At 48.2% G+C, this 21173-nt stretch overlaps 1 protein-coding gene across 3 annotated transcripts in view; it reads right to left on the reverse strand.

Moving 5' to 3' along the window:
• LOC121439647 (protein EFR3 homolog B) overlaps positions 1 to 18198 on the reverse strand; it is an 81030-nt gene extending 62832 nt beyond the window's left edge. For 2 of the 3 annotated variants that reach the window (XM_041640202.1, XM_041640201.1), the window contains exon 1: positions 17963 to 18110. In XM_041640202.1, the coding sequence (XP_041496136.1) occupies positions 17963 to 17969 (7 nt within the window). In that variant the 5' untranslated portion in view covers positions 17970 to 18110. Of the gene's footprint in view, positions 1 to 17962 lie in introns of all 3 variants that reach the window. The other variant, XM_041640203.1, reaches the window with a different exon arrangement.
• Positions 18199 to 21173: the final 2975 nt, after the last annotated feature.

Genomic DNA, 21173 nt, shown 5'->3' on the forward strand with positions numbered 1-21173 from the left:
CTGGTCTACAGAGCTAGTTCCCGGACAGCCAGAGCTGTTAACCAGAAAAACCCTGTCTCAGAAAACAAATCAAGACTCTGCCCCTTAAGTATATCAGTTTCATTTGTGTGTTCAATAGCCAGAGACGAGACAAGACTGGAAGACCAGTTGGTACTAAACTACAGCTAGACCAGAAGAGGTTGCAGTGTGTGGTACTGCAATAGGACAGTGACAATTAGGTGTTTATATATGTTAAAAAGCCAGAGGAGGAGACAGAGGCAGGCAGTCTCTGTGAGTTCAAGGCCAGCCTCATCTATGTAGTGAGTTTCAGGTCAGACAGGGTTACACAGTGAAATTATTTTTGTTTCTGCTTCCCAATTTCTCCATAAAGAAACAATAAGTTCTTGGGGGGTGGAGAGATGACTCAGTGATTAAGAACACTTGCTGCTCTTGCGCAGGTCCCAAGTTTGGTTCCCAGTACCCTCACTGGGTGACTTAAAACCAATAACTCCAGTTCCAGGGGGCTCGAAGCCCTCTTTTGGCTTTTGAGGGCCCTGCATGCACATGGCGCTCATACAGACAAGCAGGCACAGGCACATATACTCACAATTTAATAAAACAAATGACAAACAATTGAACCGGTAGTTTAACCAGATTTAAACATTATACAGTGTATAATGGAAATATTGTGTGGTGCCCCATTTATATGTATAATGCTACGCCTTCATGTATCAATTAAAGACTAAATTTTAAAACTATGTTTTAAACTACAAAAAAAAACCCATAAACAAAAACCAGCCATGCATAGCTAGCAGATACTATATTGAACGGCAAAGACAGGTAACATTTGTGTCTTTCTAGTACGTTCCCTCAGACAGCTCAGATTTGGGGCTTTAGTTTTCAGTTGTGTTCTGCCCCCAAGAGAAAATGTTCTATAGATCATTCATCTAAATTAAAATAAGTATAAAGTTTAATATCTCTCATTGTCTCTTAAAGTTAAATCGAAAGTCTCATAATTTTTTCTGTACTTTAGCTCAGCTCAGCTCTTACTGAAATTTTGGGTTGAAGGTGCTGATCTGTGACCCGGAAGTTATTTTATCTGTTCCCACACATGTGCCTTAGATACCGATGGCGGTAAAAAGAAACAGGAAAGAGTTCTGTAGCCGTGGAGGGACAGCATGTGCACAAGCAGCCAGAATGAAGGGCAATGTCGGAGCCAGGTGTGTCAGCAGACCAGCAGACGTCAGACTTTCCCACGGACAGGGGCAGCAGTAATGAGCAAGCGAAAGGGGAAGGGGAGCATTTTCTCAGTTAAGGTTCCCTACTCCCAGGTGATCCTACTTGTGACAGGTTGACAAGACAGCCACCCAGTGCAGATGGGAGGCATTAGAGCAGAGCAGGGCGGGAGATGCAGATGGGAGAGCATTGTTCTGCTCTCCTAGTGTGTGACATGGATGAGCTGGACCACAAGAAGCAGAGCCCACCAACACACAGTGAGGACATGAGGGGCCTTTTCTTCTTTTTCCTTTGTTTTTTGGAGACAGGGTTTCTTTGCGTAGCCCTGCCTCTCCTAGGACTCACTTTGTAGGCCAGGCTGGCACCTTGAACTCAAAGATCTGCTTGCCCCTGCCTTCCAAGTGCTAGGACTGAACGTGTACACCACCACCGCCTGGCTAAATCATTTTTTAAATATTTATTTTTATGATTTTGAATTATGTGTCTATGTCTGTGTGGGGGTGTAGTACCAGCAGAGACCAGAGGTGTCAGGTCCCCTGGAGCTGGAGTTGAGCTATCAGCCACTCAAGTGGGAGCTGGGAATTGAACTTGAGTCCTCTGGAAAAGTAGTACAAGCTCTTAACCACTGAGCCACTTGGGAAAGTGAATTTCAAGAAGGAACAATGGCCAGAGAGGAAGAGACAGTGAGAATAGGGAAGGAGAAGTCTCTATGGGGCCTGGCCGTCGAGCCTCCACTGGCCATCTCCTGGAGAGCTCTTAGCAGGGAGTGACATGGGGATTTCCGACAGAGAAAGTAAAGAACAAACAGGAGCCGGGAAGTGGTGTGCACACCTTTAATCCCAGCACTCGGAGGCAGAGACAGGTGGATATCTGTGAGTTCGAGGTTAGCCTGGTCTACGAAGCGAGTTCCAGGGTAGCCAGGACTGTTTCACAGAGAAACCCTGTCTTGAAAAACTGGAAAAAAAGAACGACTAGGAAAGGAGGGCAGAGAGTCACTCACTGCAATGGCTGCTGGCTCAGGGAGGTCACTCAAGTGTCATACAAATTCCAGGTGTAACGACAGCTCTGCAGACCAGGGAGGGGCATGCTTCTCCAAGCTGCACACCCTGGCCAGCTGCGAGTCCCTGGGACTGCAGTTGCTTCCAAGAGTCAACTGCACAGACAGTCGGGAACCTCTCTGCCCTGGGCCAGGGTGGACTTGAGACATGGCCCAACACCTTCTGGCTTCAACTTAGAGCCTTGTGACCCCTAACTTCTCTTGGAGTTGTGTAGATCAAATTACACAGAAGAGCCGGTGTTTTACTCAATGATTGGATGGCTAATAAGCCCTCACTTCATAGACAGTATTTACCAGGATCTGCAGTCTATCGGTTACATCTATGGAAGTGTTCTGTGAGCTTCCTAAGCCCCACGACTGACGACAAATGGGAGCTCAGGTGTAAGGAATTCCATACGTGTGTGTCTGGCTCTCTGTGAGGTGATCCGAGCTTCTCGTGGGGATTCATTCATCTGAACACCTTGAGACATTGCAACGCTCTATTTGTTCCTTCCAGCTCACACGAATTGTGCCGTAAAAAGCATCCCCACAAATAACTCCACTCTCAGAGAGCCTGTGGCACCAACATCGAGTGCAGACAAACACCAGAGCATCAGCAATGTCACCGGCGATTCGGTTTAAAGTTGGGAGCCAGGGGTCAGGATTTGGAATGTACAACACATCTCTGTTTTCTTCTTTCCTAAAATATACCCAGTTTCCTATTGTGGTCAACAGGCGGCCTAGAAGAAGCAGGGCTACTCACTCTGCTAACGGATGTAGAAACCCGAGGAAGCCTTGTTGTCGTGCTGCCAAGTTGACTGAGGGCAAGAACAAGCGCTCTGACTGTACAGACGGCCAACAGATTCGAGACACAGACTCTTACAGGCAGGCCAAGAATCTGAGATCAATTATTTAGGCTTCCAACCATCTAATCGGAGAGTCTGTTGCATCATGTGTGCATCACCAGAACACAAAACAGGCATTGTGCCCAGCACAGATAAAACGTAAAGTCAGGGCCGAGGGTGGTCTAAACTGAATGAGAAGTATCGAAATTTTGGGGTGGGGAGGGGGAAAAATACTAGGTTGAGCCCTACTAAAAATGTCAAGTAAGCAGAGGCCCAAGCAGAGCCAAGACCCACTTTCAATGGAGCAGCACTGATACGCATGGGCGTTCTCTTACACCTGACTGAGGCACAAAGTCTCTCAACAGATGCTGCAAGTAGCAAAACGCAGAGTGGAAAAACAGCTCCTTCGACAGCTCTCCATGAGGCGAGGTGTCTTCTCCCTCTCAAGCAGATCACCAGACCCCCCGGGGGAGGGGGCCTTGTCATCATAAAGGACTGACTGATGGGAAGATGTGTAGCAGCTTCTCCTAAGTAACCTCCACACCATTTACCGCTCGCCAGCACGGCACTGTGTCAGGGACTCTTTAAGCGGTTTGAATGCCTTTTTCTTTAGCCCTCCCAAGGCCACCGAGGTGGGTCTGTTGTCCCATTTAACAGACGGGGAAAATAAGACACCAAGCAGATATTTTCAAAGACACCCAGATGTTAACAAAGCAGCTGAATTCAAACCCAAAGTGATGGGTCTCTTGGGGGTCTTTATACTTATCCTGATGGCTGAAAGGGAGACACTGAGATTTACTTATTCCAGTGTGTCATCAGAGAAAGATTCATCTCTTAGCCATGGACACACAGGTGTCTGTGCAGAGATGTCACCAGTCAGCACATTATTAAGATGTTAGGCAAGTCCATTAAGTGCATCCTCAGAAGAATGACATCACTGTGGACTGAACCTGTCATTGAAGCCCCAAGGAGGAAATGGAAAAGCCAGTCTTTCCCACAAGCTGGATCTGCTCAGTCACGTCTGTTTTGGGCTGAGACAGTGCTAAAGGCCTCTTAGAGCCAGGCCTTGTCATTTTTGGTCCCCTGAAAGTCAGCCATGTCAGTCTCTCTGTTCCCAAGGCAGACTGTCCGCCAAGACAGCCCTGTTTGTGGGCCCTCTGCCCACTTACCCTGCCAGCACCATCAGCCTCCCAGCTGCCAACGAACTGAACTTCCAGGGTCGGCTTCCTGTGCTTGGTGCTCAGCCTGCTAGCTGCCTTGTATCATGGGCTCTGGCCGACAGCTCTCAATGAGCCCTTTGACTAGGGTGCCAAGGGTCATCTTGGGCTATGGGTAAAAGTCATGGTGCAGGCTGGCACAGACCCTGATTCCCCGCACTCCCACTGCCTGGGCTACAGAACAGCCTTGTGACTGTCTGTATGCCTGGTTTCTGCTTTTCCTGGGTTTTCCTACTCATTTACTGTGATATCATTAACATGCAAAAGATGCAGAGTCTGAAGAATTAACCAACCACCCAAAAGACAGGACATCTCCCAGTCCCTAAAAAGCTCACCTTCCCAACCAATGCCTGCATCCAGCTGAGGATGAATCCTATCCACGTAGAATTTTCGTGCATGAATCCTCACATAATTACTTCTTAAACATAATTAGAAGACTCCAGATAACTACCCACAAGGTTGTTGGTGATGAAGAATACTTTTAATTATATTTATGCCCCGATATTAAAATGCTCGTTATACAAACTATGAAAAAATTTAAAGTAAATTAACATCATCCACGGTCCTCTTTGCCATGGCTGGAGCTCCAGAGTGTTTCTGTCAAGGCCAGGACCTGGGCATTTATCACCGTTCCTGGGTGGAGCATTAGTTTCATCTTCTCTTCTCTCCGGACTCCCTCTCCTCCTCCTCCTGCCCTCCCCCTTCCTCCAGGCTTGCTACTCACACTCACTTCAGAGCAGGCTAACAGAGCTGCCCTGCAAAGTAGTCCAATCAAAAATCAACCCATAATTCAAGGACCAGCGGCTCAGTTGAAGTTAAGATCCGAATTTGCATGGCTTTTCTCTGGAGAATGCCTGGCTCTCCTTCCCCAGCAGCAGCCATGTGGGCCTCTCCCACCACCTCAGCTCTGCTGCCCAGGATACCAGCCAGTTCCTAGAGACACTCCCCAGGTGAAGGGTGTGTTCGCTGTGAAAGCAGTCCGCCCTAGCCTCAGATCTGACCATCTTCCCTCGGGTCTGCTTGCAGCAGCAGACACACCCTTAACCTGATTTAGGTAAAAATTTCATGTCTTTAAAAATGGAACTTTGATAGCATTCTTAATTAGGGATGGAATTGTCTGGAAATCCAAAGAATATGAATGAGGATGTCTGTTTCTGAGCCTCAATTTATAGACACCCCAAAAGAATAGGTGATTGTTGTTAAGCCATCAGCATGGCCAGTGGTGAGGGAGCGAGGAGATATGAAAATGGCGCCACGTGCACACACACACACATTGCGCGCACACACATCACGTGCACACACATGCTCACAAAACTTTTGTAAGATGGTAATAAAATTTATGTAAGCTGGGTACTACAGCTGCTACTTGGGAGGTTGGGTGGGGTCAACAGATGGAGCCAAGGAGTTGCAGGTCAGTGTGAGCAACAAGCGTGACCCTGCCTCAAAGGGGAGAGGGGCTGGAGAGATGGCCCAGCGGTTGAGAGCACTAGCTGCTCTTCCAATATGACCCAAACTCAACTCCAGTACCCACATGGTGGCTCACAATCATATATAACTCCAGTTCAAGAAGATCCGATGTGCTCTTCTGGTTTCTGCAGGCACTGCACACACATGGTGCACAGACATACATACTGCAGGCAAAACACCCAGACACACAGAGAAAAATTTAAAATTTAAATTAGGTAATATAAAACTTTTTCATCTTAATTATTTTAAAGTGCACTTCAGTGGAATTAAGTCTATTCACGCTGCTGGACAGCCATCTCCACGTCCATCTTTGCTTTTCGTTAAAAACAAAAACAAAACAAAACAGCTGGACAGTGGTAGCTAACGCCTTTAATCCCAGTACTTGGGAGGCGGAGGCAGGTGGATATCAGTGAGTTTGAGACCAACCTGGTCTACCAAGTGAGTGCAGGACAGCCAAGACTGTTATACAGAGAAATGTTGCTTGAAAAAAACAAACGCCAGGTGATGGTGGCACACGCCTTTAATCCCAGCACTCCAGAGGCAGAGGCAGGCGGATCTCTGTGAGTTCGAGGCCAGCCTGGGCCACAAGAGCTAGTTCCAGGACAGGCCCCAAAGCTACAGAGAAACCCTGTCTCAAAAAAAAAAGAAAAAGAAAAAGAAAAAGAAAAGAAAAGAAAAAGATAAAAAAAAGAAAGAAGAAAAAAACAAAATAAGACAAAACTGACACTCACTAAACACTCCCCACGCTCTCTATCCACGCAGCTCCTCTCCATTCTCCCTCATCCCATCCACCTGGTTTTCTGAAGCATGTTTTCTCACTTTGGACCCCCAGGGATCTGCGAGGCTTCACATCCCAGCACTAGGGTTACTAGAGGACACCACCACACTCGCTTTTGTATGTGGTTTCTGAGATCCAAACTCAGGTCTTCAAGTCTCCATGGCAAGAACTTAACCATCTCCCCAGGCCCTGGATTCTTTCATTTTCTGTCCCTATAAATTGAACAATGCTGGTAGTCCAATGAGGATTTAGTAGTAAAAACATCAGTCCCTTTGTTAATGTCTACTTCCCTTTGTAGCAATGTCCTTAGATAGAGTTAATCCATGATGTAGACTGTGTTGGGGGTCTCTTCTTTTTATTTGTTCCTTTCTGCAACTGGGGATTGAATCCCAGTGTCTTATGAAGGCTAGGTATACACTACCACTGAGATATAACCCATCCCTCTTTTTTCCAGAACTGAGTGACGTCCTATCATATCTAAACACCACATTTTGATCAGCCACTCGTCTGTTTGTAGAGCCAAAAGTTCAAAACTATATTTACCCACGAGACCCTGACCATTTGGAGCCTGACCCTAGCAACCTAAGATGTCTTATACAAACACCTAAAGCCTAACCCCCAGTAACCCATGACACCTTCCAGAAATAGCCACTCTCATGAGAAACAACTTATACTGTCAACGTTATTCCTGTTGTTCCCTAGCAAGACAGGGATGAGTGCACCCATCCACCCAGGTATGGACTCCACACGAACGGCCTGTGGAAAAAGACCAAATAGCTCCCCTTCATTGCTGTAAAAGAACGGCTTCCCGGCTGGGCAGTGGTAGTATGTGCCTTTAATCCCAGCCCTTGGGAGGCAGAGGCAAGCTGATCTCTGTGAGTTTGAGGCCAGCCCGGTTTACAGAACAAGTTCCAGGACAACCAGGGCTACACAGTTTCTACTTTCTCTCAAAAAAATTAAAAAAAAAAAAAACACAGCTCCCCTTTCCCAGTAGCAGCACCCCAATCTGGGGGTCCTTCAGATCTTGTTTTCTAAGATGTAGGGCTTGGAGCTTGCAGATTGGCCTAGAAAACCCCAGGGATCCTCTTGTCCTGGGCCTGGCTTTTCATATGAGGATCAGGTAAGAATTTTACCAGCTGAGCTAATTATGCCCCCAGTTCTTTCCTGCATTTTTGGTAGCACCTGCCCTAAGAGATACGAGCAGCATATGACAACTGCTTTGAGTTGTGTTTCGTGTTTGTTGGCTACTCACACATGGGAAAAAAATGCCCTCACCCTCACGTGTTTTTTTGAGTTGGTATATGGCCTTTAACTCTCCATTCTCCTGCCTCGGTTCTCAGCTGCGGCACTTCCTTCCCTAGCCTGTAGAGCAGTCTTCCGGGAAGTCTTCCCAGGATCTCTGTTGGGTCCTCAGTCTACAAGTTTAGTTGATGAAGCTGTCTTTTCTTCCGATGAGGAATTGAACACAGGCCCTCATACACGCTAGGCAAGCACTGTACCCACTCTCCCTAGTCAAGTCTCTTGTCTATTTTAAAATCAAGGTTTTTCTTGTCTATTGAGCTTTTGACATTCCTTATAAATCCTGCAACTTATCCTTTATCTAATGTATCACCTGCCGGGATCTTCTCCCACTGTTACCTTCTCCGGTTTCATGCTTAGGAGTGTCCTTAGAGGCACAAAGTTTTGAATTTTGATGTAGCCCAATTGGAAATGGTGTTTTCAAGCATCCATGGGTGACTCTGCACATCACAAGACATCTAACTTTCAGGATCTTATTATCCTTAAACATGGGAACAAATGTAGAGAAGATCACCCATCCAGCTGGAGTTCGGATGAGACTTGAATGTTATGTAAAACAAGAAAACTGTCCCCAGACAACCAGGCCCAGCACATAGGTCAGCATGACCATCCCATTGGTCAGGGCCAAGAACAGACACTGGGTACAACGGGTCATTATTCCTGACTTGCCAGTGAGAAAGTCAATGCCAAGCCAGGCTACAAAAAGTGACTGGTTCCCACTAAGACCATTCATTTATACCCCTCCACCCACCCCAACTACCTACCCAGCTTTGGGTGCACACAAGCCTCAGAAGTCTGAGTCGGGATAAACCAGCTTTGCCAATCACTTCGCAAGCTGTAAAAGCTTGGAAACCCTTTGAGACCATCCAGTCCAGCTCTTCCTCTTTACAGATGGAAAAAAACTAAAGCTGAGGGAGGAAGAGAATCCTGCCCAAATTCACACAGCAACAGAGCCTGAATCGGCTCCGATGGCCAACTCCCCGCCCCCACGCATCCAGAAATGTCCTTGATGAAGCAGAAGGACAGTGTGGCCGGTGGCCGGCACCACCCACGCTTTTCTAGAACACTCAGCTCTGTTCTCCAAGACTACTGTCTGGAGGAACCATTTCTAGCAGTCCTAAGGAGTAGCTTCCGGACAGTTAGATGGGTTTCCTGTCTTTACCAGCTGTCGGGCTCAGACCTGCTAGCTAGGGCCGACACTCTCAGGAGTTCAACGTCAACAGGAGATCCGGTTATTACACACAGTGCATGCTCCCCAGCTCCCAGACTGAAGGTGCACAGGCCTGGCATTTATCAGGAACATTCTGGCCAGCATGTGCTTTCAGGCACCAAGAATCACATTTACTGCCTTTGCCTCAAGGGGCCTCTCCATCTTCGTTTTGTGATAGAATACCTAAGTGACGGGAACAGAAATCAAGATAAAGATTTGCCCACCCCTACACCACTAGATGACCCTCCTATTTGAAGAGAAAGATTGTGGCATTGTTGCTGGTCTCTACAAACCCAGGAGGAACACTCGAAAACGCCTGGCCTCCTTGACCACATCTCACAAGTAACCAAGGGCTGTCTCCTAAGACCGAAACCTCAAAGTGGAAGAGGAAGCCAGATTATTATACACTGGTCTGTTCTTCTATGCAATCATCACCAGTGTGGGAAAGCGCAATTAGGGGGACGGCACATAATGGCTATCATTTCAGGATTATGTCTGACCTCAGCAAGACCCCCTAGCCCCACCGCTACGCATTCCCTGGAAGCATGGGCCGATGGGCAGCTAGGAATGTTTGTGGGCATGAATGACACAGACGACGGCTTTCAGGTTCAGGGCAAACCTGTGAGTTCTCACCGCTTGCCCTAGTTCTCCACCTGAGCACACAAAACTGAATACGATCGAGCCTGTTTGCCCCACAGAGGCTGTATGTGCAAGAGGCCCACAGATCTGTTGTGTAAGGACATAAATGACATTCACTGTGGTGTGTAAATGGCCAAAGTAACAATAAAGGATAAAGTACCCCATGGGCATGAAGAAGGCTTGGTGGTAGAGCTCTGGATTTTCCCAGTATCTTCTTCTATGCTTCTGTTCTAGAAATTTCTTTCATGCGCTGGTTGTGAGTAGGTAGGATGATGGCATGATGTCATTTTAAGAGATGTTAAGGCAAGGTCTGCACAAGTGTTCTTGTAATTTGGGGATAATCCTTCACACGGGGTATAAATGAGGAAATCTGGGCCAGGCAAGCATCATGCCTGCCTGAAATCTCAGTACCCAGGATCAGCTTGGCAGTGGGTCAGCCCTGCATACCTCCCAAGATTGTCTCAGAAACATGAATTAAGTGTCTAGAGTCCTGTGACTTGACAACGTTATTCAGTTTGTCCCTTCCTCGGTCTCAGCCAGGCCTATCTAGGACGTAGGTACACAGTCTATGCATGAGATCTACATAGGATACAGGCCAGCTCCATATCGCCTGCTCCAAGTCTACCTAGACCTGAGGGTGGAGGGCAAGTTCTAGCTCACAGGCAAACAGAAGCACCTCTTATTCTCTGTTCAGGCCAAACACTGGCTGCTAGACTCTTTTTTTTTCTTCTTTAAATTAGGGTATCATATAGATCAGGCTGACTTCCCACTTGCTCCATAGACTAGGATGACCTTGAACTCTTGATCTTCCTGTCTCTGCCTCCTGGACTGGAATTACAGGCACACAGCACCCAGGATCAGAGTCCTCTCTAAGGTCGCTGCCGTCCTAACACCCCCTGACAGTGACCGTCTTGAAAGTGACAGCCCCAGTCTGCTCTGTCTGCCTGTGAAGCACGTGCCGTCTCTTGCCTGTCCTCTCCACCACTGCACATCTGTTTTTGTGTCTTTCTTACATATTCTTCAGTCCTCCAAGGTTCTTCCTCTAGCCCTTTCTTCCTGACAAAGCAAAACAACAGTAAGAACAGACTCCATCCAGAAGAGTGTGTCTGTAGAAGGCCTGGAACCCCAGAATGGTAGTGTGTCCCTCTGGGAAACCTTGTTCAGGTCTGGGGGAGTGCGGTACAGTGAGCACCACAAGGGAAGGCCCTATCCTCTGGAAAGCTCGCATGCTCTGGGGTCAGTGTGATGGCATTTGGAGTTGGAAAACCCAAGTTCAGATCTCAGCCTCATCCAAAACAGGTGGCCATGGCAAGTTCCTTCCGCTTTCTAGGCCTCGGCTTTCTCACTCTGGAAACAGAAATACTAATCCCAGTCTGTAGAATTTAGGCAAGGGGAGTCAGGCAGCACATAGTCTCCGCCACTTCAAGACGTCGCTGGCAGACCGCAGGACGGTGCTCCGCCCCACCTTGTTAGAGAAACTTTGTGCCATTTACTGAGCACATCCTTGTAAAACATGCGAGAAATGAAACTATACCTATATATTTGTTTAGTGTGTGTGAGGTCAGGGGACAAATAGAGGAAGTTGGTCCTCTGCTTCCACCACGTAGGTCTTGGGCATTGAACTCAAGTTTTCAGGCATGGTGGCATGTACCTTCGCCTGCTGGGCCATGTCACTGGTCCCTTAAGTCACAATCTCCCCCCACACACAAGCCCCATTATTTTGTGTCCCCTTTGATATTATATCATACATGGCTGGTATACCACAAATAAATGATAGTTTTTGTCTATTTTCAGAATACAGTATCAAGCAAATAAGAACCCAATGGTTAATATCCTTAATAAATAAAATACTCATAGTCTTACAATGTATTGAAACATAAAGTGCTTAGAAACACAGGAGATGTCAGTAACAAAATACAAATTAGGGGATGAGGGAGATGGCTCAGTTGGTGAAGTTTGTAAGCATGAGGACCTGAATTAGGGTTCCCAGCACCCACATAAAAGCTGGGTATGGTAGAACATGTCTATAATCCCATCTCTCAGGAGACAGAGATGGAAGGGGATCCCTTGAGCTCAATGGCAGGCAACCTAGCCAATGAACTTCAGGCTCTTGTTTCAAAAATCAAGGTGGTTCATGATAGAGGAGGACACACAGAAGGTAAGTTAAAAATGATATGAACACCTTGATCAGATTAACAAAGATAAGAAGGAAAGCAAACCTCAGGAATGCTAAGTGATGGTTCTATCAGCCACACCCTTAGCCCTGAGCATTAACTGGAGCCTTTTCCTCAGCATTGACCAGAGCCATACCCACACCGCTAATCCCTCATACTTATTGCCTTTGAGGGTACCAGAAGATAGGCACTCGGTTAACTACCAGAAGGAGTGTTACCCACACAAAACGGAAAGCTACAGTTTTTGTTTTGTTTTGTTTTGTTTTCGAGACAGGGTTTCTCTGTAGCTTTGGAGCCTGTCCTGGAACTCTCTCTGTTGACCAGGCAGCTCTCAAACTCACAGAGATCCACCTGCCTCTGCCTCCCCAGTGCTGGGACTGAAGATGTGGGCCACCATAGCTCAGCTATTGTAGATTTTAGTGTAGAACAGGGAGCTAAGCAATGGAAGACTGGATGCAGAGCCTCAGGCATGCCAAATGCCATCCTGGACCACTGAGCTACAAGAACCCCCTCTCAAATATCTATTTTAAGTGACAATTGGCAAGTTTTCGTTTATTTGGGGCTAGGGGAGGATGCATATGTGCCATTTGGGAAAAACAACATGAAATTATGTAAAACGAGCAGTTCCAACCATGTAAACAAATCATAGAACAAGATGTTTGCTATAACTAGCTATATTTTCAGATTCTCTAGAAAGATCATTAGTAGTAGTAAAGGAAAACATAGGTCATTTTTAAAAATTACGTTTCCATTGTTTGAACTGGGGAATAACATAATAAGCATTGTTCTTAAGCTATGAGGCATAAGTTTTTGTTCATTTGGGTTTTCTTTTCTCCTCTTTTTTTTCCCTTCGGTATTTCAAACCAAGGTTTTTCTGTGTTACCCTGTCTGTGCTGGAACTCACTCTGTAGACCAGACTTGACTTCCAACTCAGAGATCCGCTTGCCTCTGCCTCCTGAGTGCTGCAATTAAAGGCATGTTCTACCACCACTCAACCCTCTTTTCTTAAATTAAGAACCAAAGGAGTATAGGGAAAATGGTTCAGAGGGTAAAATGTTCTTTTCCATCCAAAGAGGAAGACCTGAGTTCGCATCTCCAGAGCCTACATAAAGCCAGGCATGGCAGCACACAGCTGTAATCCCAGCATTCTCACAGTGAGAAGGGAGTCAAGGACAGGATAGACCTGGAAGCTCACAGGCCAGCTAGCCGGGCATACACAGTGAAGGGGCAAACAAGACAGGGTGGGAGTTGAGAACCAATACCTGAGGCTACCCCTGACTGTCACACATGTGCCATAGCATGCATGGGTGCCCTCTCCACCATACACACATATATGATACATATATACAAACAATAAAATTAAGAAGCAGAGAAGAATAGAGAAAAGGAGAAGATGAGGGCAGCTCTCATTTAAATTAATTTTCATGGTGAGGTGGGTGTACTTTTTTAAGAGTATGAGTGTGTGTGTGTGTGTGTGTGTGTGTGTGTGTGTGTGTCTGCACCCTCAAGTGAGCTAAGAAAAGCTCCATTTCAAGGTTACTTGAGGGGAAGAGCTGGGATCAAAAGTGGGGTGGGGGGGGGGGGTCCTCAATGTACTTTCACTGTTGGTGGCCTAGAGTAACAAACACAGCAGAGATCCAGAAAGGAAAAAGGGAAAGGACCAAGGATTTGGGCAAAGTCACAGCATTCAGGTACACTACAACATAGAAACGGGGGGTGGGGGGGTGGGTTTTGTTCAGTAGTTTGTTATTTTATTTTGTTTTTTGAGACAGGGTTTCTCTCTGAATCCCAGGCTGTCCTGGAACTCACACTGTAGACCAGGCTTGGCTCTGTGTGCTGGGATTAAAGCTGTGCTCCGCCACTACCGCTCAGCTCAGCAGTTTGCCCTTTTGAGTTTGTCTGTTTGTTTTGTGGTACTGGGGATCAAACCTTAGACTCAACCACTGAGCTAATCCTAAGGCCAAAAGATAGACCTGAGGGAGCAGCAGTGAAGGGATGATTTTCAGCTTTCTCTCTTTTCCAGATCTTCTGTAAGGTGATGTTAACTTCGTGTTTTTAATTGATATGAAAGAACAGCACAACGGCATGAATAACTGAACTGTGAGCAGCAAGAGACAGAAGACAGGCTCTCCCCGCAGGGGCTCTTCCAAAGGACACTAAAGAATGGGGATCTAGGTAATGAATGGGAGGGTACACAGTTGAAGCCATGCATGCTACCATGAGCTGCAGGAGGCTCAAGATATGCAGGGGGGTGGGGGTGTCAGTGTGCTGTGTGTGTGTGTGTGTGTGAGAGAGAGAGAGAGAGAGAGAGAGAGAGAAAGAGAGAGAGAGACAGACAGACAGACAGACAAGCAGACAGATCTTTGCAAAGACAAGTCTTTGCACCTCAGGGAGAGTCAGCCTGGCCCTGCAGTTTCTCTGCTCCATTTACAGCAGCTGTACAGTGTATGTGGGATGTACTGAGCACCATTTTGAAAGCCACACCACCACTGCTCTCCCTATAGTGGCCATTCTCCCTCACAAAGCAGGGAGGGAGGTACGAGGCAAAGATACAGAGGAACTAGTCAGAGCAGCTTTGGCTCCAGTGGCACCAGCGTGCCCAGACCACAGTGTGGTGGGGAAATCCTCTCTATTCTCTTTACTCTCTGTGGCCAACTGCCCTCCGTCTCTGGAGGCACTCTCCTCGGGAGGCTCGATCTACCTCAGTAGGAGAATGAGATGCTCTCAAGGCTCTGGCCCAGGTGAGAGGAATAGGTTAAAGCTTCATTATATAATGCCAAAGAAAAGAAAATGGGATCCACTTTGGCATGGAACTTGTCTGGTGACCTGCCCCCCTTCCCAGAACAAAGTACTTTTCTCCCCCGTGGCTCTTATCAATCCACATTCACAATATAATCAAGACCAGGCCGGGTGGCGGCGGTGGCTCACGCCTTTAATCCCAGCCGTCAGGGCAGAGGCAGGCGGATCTCTGAGTTTGAGACTGGCCTTGTCTACAGAGTGAGTTCCAGGACAGCCTGGGCTACACACAGAAACTCTGTCTCGAGAAAACCAACAAAAAAGACTACAGGAGGGGGCTGGAGAGATGGCTCAGTGGTTAAGAGCATTGCCTGTTCTTCCAAAGGTCCTGAGTTCAATTCCCGGCAACCACATGGTGGCTCACAACCATCTGGAATGAGGTCTGGTGCCCTCTTCTGGCCTGCAGACATACATACAGACAGAATATTGTATACATAATAAATAAATAAATAAATAAATAAATAAAAGACTACAAATCCTATATTGAATAGATCTGGAGACAATGGGCAACTTTATCCGTTCCTGATTTTAAAAAAAAAAAAAAAAAAAAAAAGACTACAGGAAGAAATCGGTGTCCCTTTGGAGAGCGATTTTAGAAAGTAACCGTGAACAGTGGTCAGGAAACGGGCAAGAAAACAGTTCGAAAGGCTGAATGTAGCGCCACAGGAGTAATGCCACCATTCGGGAGGCAAAGCTAACTTGGGGTACCCAGTGTGACCCTTGCCTCAAAAAGGAAGAAGAGGACGAGCAGGAGCTGTTTAGTGGCCCGTAGTTAGCAAGGTCAAGGTGAAAATGGAGATCTGCCTGGAGCTGGCAAGGGGCGAGAACACAGCCTGAGGACAAGACACAGTGACTGAGTCACCAAAGTATCTAAAGCTCTTCTACAGCTTCCGGTTCTGCCCCTCCTTATTGTCGATCAGTTTGTAAACTGCCTAGAGGCATCTTATAATATGCATTCATCTGAGATGTTAGGGAAAGGGGGACAAGGGTCAGCACTGAGTCAAGAGGCCAGGTGTCACCTTACCTTACTCGACCCATGTCACCCTGGACAAGCCACTGAGGAAATTAGGGGGAAGACCAATCCATAGGAAGTCCACGTGCCATTACCACTCACATCGTTTGTTTTTCTCTTTTCTAGATAGTCTCTCCCTGTGCATCCCTGCCAACCTGGAACTCACAACGTAGCCCAGATTGTCCTCAAACTTGCCTCTGGAATGCTTGCGTGTGCATGCACGTGTGTGCAAGCACACACACACACACACACACACACACTCTCGTTCTGACCCTACTCATGTCCCTTTATATCACTGGCTTCTAAGGAGAGAAGGGAAGAGCTCTACAGCCCCTTTCTTTCACCCCAAAACGCGGACAGACAGGTGAGGTTCCCCTGGAACGCAGGTTCCCAGACAACTCCAGATTCCAGGCTTTGCGAGGGGGGGGGGGGGGCAGTTTCCACCCAGCACTAATGTGACTTCCCTGAGCTGTAGGCAACTACCCAGAGGAGCCCTTCATCACAATCTTTCTATGAATCATTCAGGGTAAAGTCCCTGCTCTGTTTGCATCTGGGGAAATAAAAACATTATTAAAGAGAATTGAGATTTCATGGTGCAGCTGAAAATAGCACGCAGTTAAGGCTGGCTCCCCAGATCCTCCTTCTGTTCTAGCCAGCTCTTTCAACAGTAGCAGACCTGGAATCCCCACACCCCAATTCTCAGACACCCGAAGTAAGTTACCACATTACTAGCTGTACTGTGGTGACCCAGGGCTGCTAATTGTGGCCCATACTAATGTGCCTGTCCTAACTCCTTCCCTGCTGCAGGTGCCCCTGCAGTCACATGCTTCTCTCAAGTGATCTGCAGCTTTAGGCTGCTCCCTCTGCAGAAAAGAAGTGTGTGTGTGTGGGGGGGGGCGGGGGGACAGAATAAAAGAGGTATAAGGCTCTTCCATCCTCCCAGCAGGCAAATGTACAAGTCCAGTCACCTTCCTTCAGCATCCCCACTGGTCAAGTTGCCCCTCCCCCACTTGGTCCACCCAAGAGAATTAATACTCGCTATGAGGACCTGCTGGTATCTCTATGGGGATCATAGTGGGGCTGTGTAATCAACTGGGCAGGGAAGGAGATGCATACAAAAGTTGAGTCTTTGTCTTCTAAATAGGGGGCCCACCAACTGCTGAGCCTTTCCAGCATGCTCTCAGCTTCCTCAGTGCCAACAAACTTTGTGACTCATGCATGGTCTGTTTGCAGAGGCAGCCAGCAGTCTTAGAGATGGGTTAAATTGGGAACACGCTCTTCTAGATCACTCACCCCTCAGGTGCAGCCCGAGCCCTTACCCTGCAGTAGGAGAGGGAGTGAACACGGCTCTAATTCTTTTGTTGGCCCAAGAATAACTACTGGAAACCTGGGCTCTAATTGACCGTGTCCATAGGAATACACGCACACACACATACCCCAGGTAAGCTCTGCAAGTCAGCCCATTCCTAGCCTGGTCCAGATCGCCAGTGTTTCTACTCTTAGGAGCTGCAAAGTGGGACCCAAAGAGAGCTTTCCTCATCCACATTGCTAGCAGAACCAGCAGAGTCGTGCACCCTGAGAGTCTTGGAACTGTCACACATCTGTGGGGACGGTAGCTATGGGATTGAGAGACACCCTCAAAGCTACATCGCTACATCTCTTCCCTTCGGCCCTCTGCAAGGCCAATCTGGAAGTTGGGAAGCCTGCATCCCACCAACAGCCGGGTTAGGTAGAGGCGAAGTGCATCCAGCTCGGAGAGATGAGCCTCCAGCGACAGCTTGCTCCCCAGCTCCTGCACCGCCAGTGCCACCTCTCACATCCAAGGAGCCGGGCATTAGGCCGGCAGCGAGCAGCTCCCCTCTACCCTGGACCAGTTTCGCGCATCAAACTCCTAAGCACAAGCCTCTTTGTTAATTCTGCAAATACTGTCACACGATCGCCTCCACCAACACTCCTTGTCGTCGGCTCAGCTGACGAGACATTCGCTTTTTCCAAAGCTGGATGTCTCTCCACCATCCGAGTCTCTACCCGGCGACAGACCACCGCCCTTTAGCGCCTGCACGCGCCGACCCGAAAGACCTCAGGGGACCAGATAGTCCCCCGACCCGAGGCATCTTTGTCCTCTCGGCACAGACGCGCGCTCACAGGGCGACAGAAACAGCCAGCCTGGCACCAAGTCGGCGCTCCCGCTTTTGGCCGGGGGCCACTCCGGGGGACAAAGGTCCGCGTCCTGGAAGTTTGCGGGCCCGAGTCGGGGCGCCGAGTCCTCCTTACCGTACATCTCCGCGGGGAGCGCGCCTCCCGGGAGGCCGGCGTCGTCGCGTCGCTGGCAGGTAGTCCACGGCCGCGCCTGCTTTTCATTCACAGCCCGGCGGGCTCAAGCGGCGACCCGGGCGCGCCGGGAGCAGCTGACGAGGGGCCGGCGGCGGGCGGGACAGAGCAGGACGCCACCCGCCCATTCAGCGCCGAGGTTGGCCGCCGCCTCCTGTTCTGGTCCGCAGGCTAGGCAGCGCGCAGGGGGCGGAGCTGTGTCCCGCCACGCCCTCTTCACTTGGCCACTGGTGGGCTGCCTCAAGAACCCCGCCCCCATTCCTGCCCCCCGCCCCCAGCCTGGGGCGCGCCTTTTGCCAACCTGACGCCCCCGGGAGCCAGGATTCTGGTTGCCGCGGTCACCCAGTATATCTATTATTATCCACCTGAATTCCAGCTCCTGGCTCAACCCTTATGCAGGTCGCTGACGTGTTCCCCAACCTGAGGACCCCTCCGAGGTCAGCAGGGCTCTTGAAACTGCAGGTGCACCCCCTCCTCCAACTCTATCCAGGCTGCTCAGACTAAGCCTCGGGCTTCAGGGAGTAGAAATTGAGTTATAATCCTTCTCCTTCCGTGGGTCCCCAAATTCTAGCGCAATCAGTCCTTAGACTCTCTGACCAGGTGCTTGCGACCTGGGCCAGGTATGCAGGAAATACATCCCGCTCTCAACCCCCAAGGGTTGCAGGAAGTCCGCTTGATTTTTGAGATTTGTGAGCTTTGCAGCCAGCATCCTCTCCAGCGGTGCCCAGGAGCCGATTTGAATTTGGTGTCTTTCACCTGATCTGACAGAATGAGAAGCAGACACAAAGGGGCAGAAACCTCAGGCCAACGCCCCAAGCCGTTTCTGCCTTCTAGTTCCCTGGTCTTTCTGTAGCTATTTCTTAATTTCTCTGCTTGCCCCTTGGTGGAGGATTTTCGTTTGTTTCCCGATCATAAAAATTAGAGAAGGGCCTGAAAGATAATGTAATGACCTTCATTTTATTAAAAGTTGATTTAACCTTGAGAAGTTAATTAGTGTTCTGTTTCCTACATACCCAAACGCTGTGAGTCAAAGTACTACCCTCTTCGAGTCTTGCTTCCTGTGGGAACCTACAGTACACAGTGGGCACCCACATATTTGTTTCCCATCCTTCTTTGGAAGGACAAGGATAAAACCTGAGAGAGAGAGAGAGAGAGAGAGAGAGAGAGAGAGAGAGAGAGAGAGAGAGAACCTGTATAAGGAGACAAATGTTCGCTCTACCCCAAACCCACATTTTTCTCTGCTTTCATTCTCCCAGACACCCCCCAACACACATACATCCCCCATCCTCTTTTGGTTTCTGTGGTGGTTTAAATAGGAATAGTCCCCCACAGACTCATGTGTTTGAATGCTTGGCCCATAGGGAGTGACACGATTAGGTGTGGCTTTATTGAAGTAGGTGTGGCCTTGATGGAGGAAATATTTCACCGTGGGAGGTGGGCTTTGAGGTCTCAAATACTCAAGCTAGGCCTAGTGTGGCATTCTCCTTCTGCCTGCAGATCAAGATGTAGAACTCTGAGCTCCTTCTCCAGCACCATGTCTGCCTGCACACCACTATGCTTTTTGCCATAGTGACAATGAGTTAAACCTCTGAAATTGTTTGGTTTGTTTGTTGTTTTTTTTTTTGTTTTTTTTTTGGTTTTTCGAGACAGGGTTTCTCTGTGGCTTTGGAGCCTGTCCTGGAACTAGCTCTGTAGACCAGGCTGGTCTCGAACTCACAGAGATCCGTCTGCCTCTGCCTCCCGTGTGCTGGGATTAAAGGCGTGCGCCGCCTCTGAAATTGTAAGCCTGGTCAGTTAAATGTTTTCCTTTATAAGAGTTGCTGTGAGACCGGGTGGTGGCACACACCTTTAAATCCCAGCACTTGGGAGGCAGAGGCAGGTGAATCTCTGTGAGTTTGAGGCTAGCCTGGTCTACAAAGTGAGTCCCAGTACAGCCACAGCCAGGTCTACACAGAGAAACCCTGTCCCCCCCCCCCCAAAAAAAAGGAGTTGTGGTGGTTATGGTGACTTATCACAGCAATAGAAACTCTAAGACAGTTTGTTGTTGTGAATAACAAGATGACCAAAAAGCACTTGGGGAGGAAAGGGTTTGTGTCATATTAAACTTCAGAGTGCATCATTAAGGGACATTAAATGAGAATGGTTCCCATAGGCTCATATATTTGCATACTGGTCTCTAGTTGGTGGAACTGTTTGGGGAGGATTATGGGGTGTGGCCTTGTTGGGGGAGGTGTGTTACTGGGGTGGGCTTTGAGGCTTCTTCCAGTTGGATTGCTCTCTGCCTCAAGCTGGTGGTTCTGGTGTAAACTCTAATCTAGAGCTGTGCCTGCTTGCCTGCTGTCGAACTCCTCACCATGATGGCTGTGGATTCTGCTGCCCTCTGGAAATGGGAGCCCCAAATTGAATGCCTCCTTTTGTAAGTTGGTGGGCTGGATGGTGGTGGTTGGTGCACACATTTAATCCTAGCACTCTGAGCTACAAGAGCTAGGACAGGCTCCAAAAGCTACAGAGAAATCCTGTCTCGAAAACCAAAAAAAGAAAAGAAAAAAGAAAGAAAGAAAGAAAGAAAGAAAGAAAGAAACTCTCAGGGGAAATAACAAAAGAGATACGGTGTAAAACCAAAGTGCTGAATTCAAGAGTCCCAACCTCCAGAGCAGGGGTGACTGTGAGGGGATGAACAGAAATCAGCTACGGGGGGGGGGGGGGGGACTATGGGATGCAGGAAAATCAGAATTGGGATTTCTATCTTTTTTTTTTTAAAGATTTTATTTATTTATTATGTATACAGTATTCTCAGTATTCTGTCTGAAGGTATGCCTTCAGGCCAGAAGAGGGCACCAGATCTCATTGCAGATGGTTGTGAGCCACCATGTGGTTGCTGGGAATTGAACTCAGGACCTTTGGAAGAGCAGGCAGTGCTCTTAACCACTGAGCCATCTCTCCAGCCCTGGGATTTCTATCTTAAATGGGTTCCTCTTTCCTTACAGAAATCTCAAAGAGCATTATGGGTTGAACAGAAAGTAAAGCAAAAGAAATTGCTTTTACCAATGGGTCTGTGTCGGGGCAGCCCTGACATAGATCTCAGTACAGATTACCCCTTGACTTATGGTGACCACACGCTGCATTTTGTGACGGTAATACACCTCCAGTAGAA

The sequence above is a fragment of the Microtus oregoni genome, unplaced genomic scaffold, assembly GCF_018167655.1.
Source record: "Microtus oregoni isolate MIOR12 unplaced genomic scaffold, Mior012 000062F_ref0000492, whole genome shotgun sequence".
Lineage (NCBI taxonomy): Eukaryota > Metazoa > Chordata > Mammalia > Rodentia > Cricetidae > Microtus > Microtus oregoni.